The sequence below is a fragment of the Syngnathus floridae genome, chromosome 16, assembly GCF_059516105.1.
Source record: "Syngnathus floridae isolate MCC-2025c chromosome 16, RoL_Sflo_1.0, whole genome shotgun sequence".
In the NCBI taxonomy this organism is placed as follows: Eukaryota; Metazoa; Chordata; class Actinopteri; order Syngnathiformes; family Syngnathidae; genus Syngnathus; species Syngnathus floridae.
Genome location: NC_142428.1, coordinates 535,798 through 544,423, shown reverse-complemented (window position 1 = coordinate 544,423; position 8,626 = coordinate 535,798). Strand labels below are relative to the sequence as shown.

General features: G+C 45.0%; 2 protein-coding genes across 5 annotated transcripts in view; both read left to right on the top strand.

The window, feature by feature from the left end:
* The first annotated feature begins 1,753 nt into the window (after nt 1-1,753).
* On the top strand, nt 1,754-6,213 carry c9orf72 (C9orf72-SMCR8 complex subunit). Its single transcript, XM_088400955.1, has 10 exons — nt 1,754-1,943; nt 2,229-2,718; nt 2,797-2,892; nt 3,010-3,074; nt 3,794-3,866; nt 4,014-4,130; nt 4,552-4,787; nt 4,863-4,920; nt 5,004-5,113; nt 5,639-6,213. Exons 2-10 carry the CDS (start codon nt 2,272-2,274, stop codon nt 5,823-5,825), a joined length of 1,389 nt encoding a protein of 462 aa, XP_088257081.1. The 5' UTR covers nt 1,754-1,943; nt 2,229-2,271; the 3' UTR covers nt 5,826-6,213.
* Nucleotides 6,214-6,459: 246 nt separating this feature from the next.
* Nucleotides 6,460-8,626, top strand: part of bltp1 (bridge-like lipid transfer protein family member 1) — a 34,942-nt gene continuing 32,775 nt past the window's right edge. For all 4 annotated transcript variants that reach the window (XM_088400943.1, XM_088400945.1, XM_088400944.1 and 1 more), the window contains exons 1-5: nt 6,460-6,614; nt 7,936-8,056; nt 8,126-8,242; nt 8,327-8,405; nt 8,487-8,551. In XM_088400943.1, coding sequence (XP_088257069.1) covers nt 7,951-8,056; nt 8,126-8,242; nt 8,327-8,405; nt 8,487-8,551 — 367 coding nt within the window. In that variant the 5' untranslated portion in view covers nt 6,460-6,614; nt 7,936-7,950. The remainder of the gene's footprint in view (nt 6,615-7,935; nt 8,057-8,125; nt 8,243-8,326; nt 8,406-8,486; nt 8,552-8,626) is intronic.

The following is an 8,626-nucleotide window of genomic DNA, read 5'->3' as shown; positions in this document are numbered from 1 at the left end:
TGGTGTTCCTGTGAAGAGTTTCGATGAGGGTCAACATGAGGTGAGCAAAGGGGCGGAGCCTCCAAGCTGCAGTCAACAAATGACCAGAGAAGGTGATGGAGACCACTGTGGAGGATCACAAGCAGCTCCACCATCAGGTAGTGATGACGTGTCATCACATGCTTCGGCTGATGAGTCTCAAAACAAACATAGGCAACACAGGAGAATGCGCACAAGAAAGAAAAACTTTTCCTGCTCAGATGGTGGCCAAACATTCTCTCAGAGGGGACATTTAAAATGGCATAGAAGAATCCACAGTGACGAGAAACCTTTTTCCTGCTCAGTTTGTGGACAAAGATTTTCAGCAAAGGGAGCCTTAAATAGTCATACATGAATCCATACCGGCGAGAAACCTTTTTCATGCTCAGTCTGTGGCCAAAGATTTTCAGCGACGGGAACGTTGAAAAGTCATGCAAGAATCCACACTGGCGAGAAGAAGACCTGTTGCCTGCTCAGCCAAAGAGTCTATTGAGAATTGCGAGTGTGTTGGGGAGATGAAGTTTCCGTGAAGTTTTCACCTTTTATTTGAGCAGACTTTATGAGAATAATTCTGTTCTATGTACCTTTTGATTGGGATGTTGAACTCCTTTGCTTCACCGCAGTTACAATTTCATATTTTCGGCCTCAGGATTGTCATAGTTTTGTATTCTTCATGATACTTGATGGAGTATATTTTGCTTTTAGTTGTGGTTTTCAACTGTAACTAATCAAAATTTATATTCAGGGCAAATTTCATCGTTTTTATTTGTGTTTAGGGTTTTGTTTTGTCCAGCTTTTCGTATTCATGTTAAGGTTTTTGTCCCCACATTTGTCGTGACTTGTTAAAAGGAATGAAAATCCGAAGCAAGCAATACACTTTTTTCCCCTTGCGCTTGTGCGTGGGTTCAGTCCTTGCTCTCTGCATCGGAAAAAGCGAACCAATCAAGCAGGGGCCTGACACGCCATATTTGATGCAAAACGAGACAACTACGGGGAGAACTAGAAAGCTGAGATGTACAATGATTTCAAGTCCCCTCCAAAAGTGAGGCCAATTCTTTTCACTTTGCAGTGAAAATAGATGAAGCAATTGCTGAATGACAAAATATGAGCATGTGGAATGCCTTGGAATCATGAAATCAAACGAGAGTGAATTGTACGGAATGACATTGAACCATGTGGAATCATGTGGAGAACTATTGAATCCTATGGAATCATGTCGAATGATATTAAACGATGACGTGCGGCACGTGATGCACCTTAAGAAATGGAGAGTCATGAGATGTGGCTCATTGCCAACATTTGATGACACAAGTAAGGTAAGTATCATAAACAGCATATCATGAGTTCATTTGATCAAATACCAGACCTAGTTTTGACAATGAAGCCGCCAGTGTGCGTATGAAACCTGCCAAGCTTAACTCTGTTGTGAAGCACATGGATGGAACCCTGACCCTAACCCTGACCCTAACCCTGACCCTGACCCCGACCCTTCATCTGGCATCAATGACGCACAAGCAAGCGGCTGAAAGCTTTCTGGCTCGTGTTAAACAACACGAACGACAAACGCACGCTAGTATGCTATTCAAATCTGAGTTGTTGTTGGGGTTTTTTTTGTTGGGAAAACCTGCACAAAATGGTTGGGGGTTTTTTGCACGCAATGTCGGGTTGTTTGCTGGGCAACAGCAACATTACACGTCCCACGGTCCTTCGCTAGAGGGCGTCCGGGATGGACCTCCCTAAAATGACATCATCAATGACGTAGCAGGAAGTCGATCGACGACAACAAAGCCGCACTCGGTTTAAGTAGGCAAACAAACAAACCTATCGATCGCCTTTAATTCGGCTGCATCAGATCAACACGAAATCTATTATCTATGTGGTGAACCAGTAAGATTAGCTACACCCCAACTGCTACGACGAAAGAGGTAAGTTACGACTATGGCGCTAAGTTAGCACCGTGAAATGAACTGCTATTCCAATCGTAGACAAATCAACATAGAATATGTGGGTCATGACTTGTCTTACTGCTTGGTTACAATCTTTGCAGGCTGATTTGATATAGAAGTCGTTTTTATTGTGCTCTACTGATGCAGTTAAAAGTAACGGTCTGATCAATGGGGATTGCATTGAAGCTCAGACACAAGAACATCTTGCACGACTTTGGCTGTGACGTCAAACTACTTGTTGTTGCTGTTGTTTTGACTTTTCAGACCGACCGCTATCTGGAAGACACATTGTGACATTTCTACTTCAATGTCTTGTGGGTGTCCACCCCAGTCACCTGCTGTGGCAAAGTCTGAAGTAGCGATCGAGGGAGAATGCCCACTGCTGGCTGCCACCTTTGCTTACTGGGACAATATCCTAGGTCCTCGCGTCCATCACATCTGGGCACCAAAGGGTGATCCTGCCATGTTCCTCAGCGACGGAGACGTGACCTTCTTGGCCAATCACACATTAAATGGAGAGATTCTGCGCAGTGCCGAATGCGGCGCGGTGGACGTGAAGTTTTTCGCGCTGGCAGAGAAGGGTGTCATCATCGTGTCGCTCATCTTCGACGGTGAGCTCAAGGGGGACAAAAACACCTGCGCCTTGTCCGTTATTCTGCCGCAGACGGAGCTGGCCTTCTACCTGCCTTTGCACACCATCTGTGTGGAGAGGTTAAAGCATGCTATCCGCAAGGGACGCATTTGGATGCAAAAGGTTGATGACGCTCGCCACTTTCACTCCTTTTCTCGTTTACTCGTTCGTCATCATTGAGCTCTCATTTGATTCTATCAGGGCTACAACATTGTCGCAGTGCTAAGCTTGGAAATAGTTCCCGTTATGGAGCTGCTGGCGTCCATGAAAACACACAGTGTGCCTGAAGATATAGATGTGAGTAGCCATCCAGCAAAATGACCAGTGCATTTGTTTCATCCAGCAAAATGACCAGTACGTTTGTTTCATCCTAATACGCGCGTTTTGCCCTTTACATTTGCTGCATCCGACTAGATCAAAGACACCATGCTGAATGATGATGACATTGGAGACAGCTGCCATGAGGATTTCCTCCACAAGTAAGCGCGTCGTGTCCGTCCGTCCGAGCAAACGTCACGTGACCAAATGAACACCCACCTATCCATCAGTCCTCCAGTGAGTTGAGGGGCTGAATGGAGTTGAAGTGAACTCCAAAGACCGGGGCTCAATTGCTCAAGTTTATTGCAGCATGATGGTCTGGAATATTTGTTTGAAGGTGAAAGGACATTTGGAGCTGAAAGGAGTTGAAGAATACAAACAGTCACCGTGATTTAGATCATGTTTGGCCATATTCAAAGCCATACACCAGAAAGAGCAGAATGTTTTGCATTTCCTGGCATCAACTCTGATTCATAGCAAGACTATTGACTCTCTGCTGGCTGGCTGGCTGCCAGCAGCTGTGGTGTTGCATGCGATTGACTCCGATTGTCATGTAGAATTTCAAATACTTGCGGGTGCTAAATGGCATGTTCATCCAGCCGCCAAAGACGTTGGCAACAGCTGGAGTAGCGCTGGAGACTGCCAAATGTCGATGCAGCGATTCACGCCCATGCCAATTTTCGGGGAGCAAAAGTGATGGAATTGGCACCCGGCTACGGCTATATTACCGAGAAATGCATGGCTGATCAATTTGCCGGAGCCAGCAAGCGCGTAAAAGCCACTTCTTTCTGAAGGACTCAGCTCATTGGCATTGGTGATAAATTGAACAAGATAAGAAAATGATTGATTGCAGTTTTCTCAGCTTGTTTGTGTGATGCAGGGCCATCAGCTCTCATCTCCAGACTTGTGGTTGTTCAATAGTGGTTGGAAGCAACCCAGAGAAAGTAAACAAGGTAAGAGCGTGCGTGTGTGCTGATCTAAAAGGTCTACACCCCCCTGTTAAAATGCCACTTTGTTTTTATCATATTGTGTCCATAGCGGTTTCTCAGCTTTTCAATTGACTCGATCTGACACTGATTTTCTTTTTTCCCTCCCACCAGATTGTGCGAACGCTTTGCCTCTTCCTGACTGCCACCGAGAAGAAATGTTCTCGCCTTTGCAAGGCAGACTCATCCTTCAAATATGACACCGGCCTTTTTGTTCAGGGTCTGCTCAAGGTAAGCAACTTCTAAAATGTCAACGCTACTTCTATTTTGAGGCAACTACGTGCGGATTAGACTCTCGTTGGCTCGTTCCTCCATGAATTGGTTTTAGATTTTGCGTAACCGTGTCGGACACGAGGCACCTTAGCAAACTGAATGGCGCCCACTAAAATATTCATAGCATAACCCAACAACAAGAGAATCATGAAACAAGCAAGCGCAGACAAACTCAGCAGAGTGTTTCCTCTCAAAGTGGCTGTTTTGCACTTTCTTGTTTGGACGCAATCTTTCATGTCAACGGGAACAACAAATCACAAGGGGACGGATGACGGAGTCTGTTTTCAGGAAGATGAATTGATTTTTTTTCCTTGCATGGAATAGGAGTTCAGGTAAAGTTGGGGAAGGAAAATCACCGTGTGCCCTCTCTGTTTTGTAGGACTCCACCGGCAGCTTTGTACTGCCCTTCCGCCAGGTTCTCTACTCCCCTTACCCGAGCACACACATTGACGTGGACATCAACACGGTCAAGCAGATGCCGCCGTGTCACGAGCATACTTACCACCAACGTGGCTATATGCGCTCTGAGCTCAATACGCTTTGGAAGAGCGACAGCGAAGAGGACATCGCTCCCGACACCGTCATCCCCACCGACGACACTTTCACACCCGACCTGTACGTCGATCGGCCGCTTTTCAACTCGTGCGGTCGGCCTTCGCAAACATTTGTCTGTACTGTACTTGTTTGTAGGAATATATTTCAAGATGTCATGCACAAAGACACTTTGGTGAAGTCCTTCATAGATGAGGTAAGTTGACTTTTTGCGCACTGCACGTCAACCTCTCGGCCGGGCTATGTGATGGAACATTTCCGTACGACCTTCCGCGTCAGGTGTTCATGCTGCGGCCCGGCCTTTCCCTGCGGAGTACCTACTTGGCTCAGTTCCTCTTGCTCCTCCACAGGAAAGCCCTCACACTGCTCAAGTACATCGAGGATGAGACGTAAGAGTGGTTCACAAATTTCCGTTTACATAACGTTTGCTCTAATTCCTCATCCGAGGGGCGTTCCGAAATTTCACTGACCTTCCTTTGAAAGCAGCAGCCATTCAGTTCACCAGTCGGGGATTCGTTTGTATTTCAAGTTACCCGTTGAGGATAAGCGGTCGGAATAATGAATGACAATTTCTATTTTTACCGAGACCAGACTGCAATTGCGGAGCGTCCTTGTTTTGTTTTGTAATTCTCATTTCATGTGCTGCCTTGAAAGTGAAGTAGAGTACGTAGTACCTCTTTTCTGTCCTGACGCCGCAACACTTTTTCGCACTGTTATCTTGTGCTGACACAGCGTCTCGATGGAAGGGGGGGGCAGGCAGGCAGGCAGGCGTTTTTGCAGTACAACTATTTTAGCTGTGGTTGCAGCGCCCCGTTGATGTCGAACGGCACCTCCAACCAGCAGGAGAGATGCTGGTGAAAAGAGCTGATATGAACTGCTGTTTTGCTAACCATTGTCTCTCTTTTGCTATCCAGTCAAAAGGGGAAAAAGCCTTTCCGGACCTTGCGCAATTTAAAGACCGACCTGGATCTGATGGTGGAAGGAGACCTGAACATTGTCATGGCCTTTGCTGAGAAGTTGAGAGCAGGACTACACTCATTTGTGTTTGGAAAGCCATTCTACACAAGCATGCAGGAAAGAGATGTTCTTATGAACTTTTGATTGTCTTCTCCACCTGCATGCACCTTTTGTTTAAAAAAAAAAAAAAGGTTTATTTTGGGATAAGGAAATACATGTTTTCTTTCCATACGCACATTTTCGTTTGTCCAAGCAATCCCTTGAAATAAGTACTGTTTACGTGACTCTTTTTTTATTTCTTGATCTGCTTTTACTATAATGTGCTCTAAAGAGAAAGTTTGTTCGATACGATGTGAATAATATACATGCATTAGACGTTGTTAGTCGCCTGCTGCCTTGTATTATTTTGCATGAGGCTTCAAAATGCTATTTATTAAAGGTGTCTGCTATTTTATTCGACTGTATGTTGACCTTCAGAATTAAACTCTGGTATAGCCTACAGTCCAATAAAAAGTACATCATGAGAAAATGATTATTGGCTGTCTCTGTTGAGTGTGAATATTACAAACGCACTGACCTAATTAAAATAGTTTGTGTCATGTAAAGCCTGGAGCTATAATCAGAGATCAAGACTAAAGTGTTCCAAAGTGTTTTTATATGAAGACTAGTCCCGCCCCATTACGACGACTTTCGTTTTGTCTACAATTGCGAAAACCTTCCTCTTTGATTGGTCAGACTGACACTTTTCAAATATTCCTATTGGTCGTTCGAGGAGCTGCTGTCGTCATAACCGGAAGAGATGTCGACTGGCCGAAAGCCAGGTAAATATTCACCAGAGGATGCAAACTCTCCATACCTGGCGCAATAAAATGACAACAACCGTTGGATAACCGGTGCAAAGATGAAACGACAGCCTTTACCCAGGGCATCAAGGTACTGTAATGCCGTTAAATGACTTCATTTCATTTATTATTTAAGGTGAAGTTGCAGGGTGCGGCCCGCTGTCATTAGCATGGTGCTAACTTGGTGAGATTCTGCTTGATTATTGGCATTGTCGTTGAATTACATCTGTCATTTGTCAAGTAGCTGCAAAGGCTTCTCTGAGCAGCGTCCTCGACGAATGTTGGATCTCAAATGAGCCATCATCACATGCCGCCGGCCGGGTTCTTGCCTGGACCGAGAGTAATACTGCACTGAGGAAATCACTCAAGATTGAGGATTAGCAACGATGCAGGCAGGCAGGCAGGCAGGCATGCATGCAGGCAGGCATGCCCCCGATTTTAAATCACAATGCTTTCATGCACTCTACCAGATGATAATGCCTAATCACATTTGCAAAAAAATAAAACAGGTCCGATCCACATGAAATGTCGTTTCGTGTATTAGGTCCCTTTAAGTTCACATTGTCAACAAAACAAGTTGAAGTCGACACTCAACCATTTGACCCTGACTTATTTGGAATGAAATGACGTCTCTCTGTTAGCACGTCCAAGTTTGAATTTTACTCCAAGGCAAGGTACGTGAGAGGTCATGAACTAACTGGCATTACACATGACACTTATTGACGTACCAAATGGTATTTAAACACAAAAGATCGCTTTTGCCGATAGGCTCTAGGTGTTGGTCATTTCTTTTGATGGTGATTTTTCTTGCATGATATTTCCAAGTACATCTGTAGCGAAGAGAAGTCCAGCGAATATGAAATTATTACCGACAACCCCCCCACGGAATAATTTCCTTTACTCGCACATCAGGGTGAGGGTCACTCGAAATCGGAACTAACTTGCTCGTTGCATTGCGCACAATGTGTAGTTTGTCGGTAGCAAGGTTTGCTTGCCACGGCAGAAAATAACAAGTGGTGATGGTGTTTTTTCCCTCCAACATTTTTTGTTGGATTAGTAGGGATTTGTGTTTGTGTGCAACAGTTCTCAAGCTTTTGATCACTAAGAGTGGCTGAATGAATTCACTCAAAGCCCCATCGCTGCACGCACTGGTATAAACTCCCTCCTGCAATACTATGTATGTCCAAACAAAATAATCTTGAATACAAGATCTAAACTTGTGCGGGCGGTCACAGTCCAGGTGATTGATGGCATTCCATTCCTACGTCTGCAATGTAACCTGAATTGTCCCGTCGCTACGAAAACCATCTCCTGGCCACAGATAGATGACAGTCAAAGGATAAACAATAATGATGGCAGTAAATGAGCAATCCCGCTTTTGCTTATTCAATCTGTTTTGCTTTCTCTTCTAGTTGTCGACAGTAGCCATGGATGTGCTCGGTTCCAAAAACAACGAAAGCACATTCCCCAGTTTCGGGGATTTGGATAACTTTCTCATCAAGCGCAATTCCAACTTCATATGGCTCCTCGTGGGTAAGTTCTTTAAGCATCAGATGATTGGGGGAGGGAAATCAAATCACTTGCTTTTGTTTTGTCATCAAGCCACCATTCTGTCCTGTGGATGGATCATCTACTTGACCTATTACAACTCCAGAAACATTGGCCTCATCCTCACCCACATTATCAATAGACTCTACAAGGATGGCTACATTCGGATCGGTGAGTTTGTCAGCAGCGCTTACAAATCAATGTTATTCCTGCACGTGGTGTCCAACACCAAACTGGTCTCATCTCGTTCCGTAGGCTCCTTCTCCTTCTCTGTGCTGTCGGGGAAGGTCATGTTCAGAGAGGTTTACTATATCAACCAAGACATGTCCATCAGGTAATCTGAGCGGTGTGATCTCTAAACAAGATCCCATCTTTTGATGCATTCTTCTCTTTTTGTAAATTTCCCCTTGGGTAGGATACAAGATGGCTTTCTCATATTCCGCTGGTGGAAAATGTATAACCCCAAGCAGAAACAACACGGTGAGCCAAGTGTAGGATCGTACACGTCTGCTTGGGATTTCGGTCTTTCCGTGCCAAGTGGAAAAAGGCGTGGCG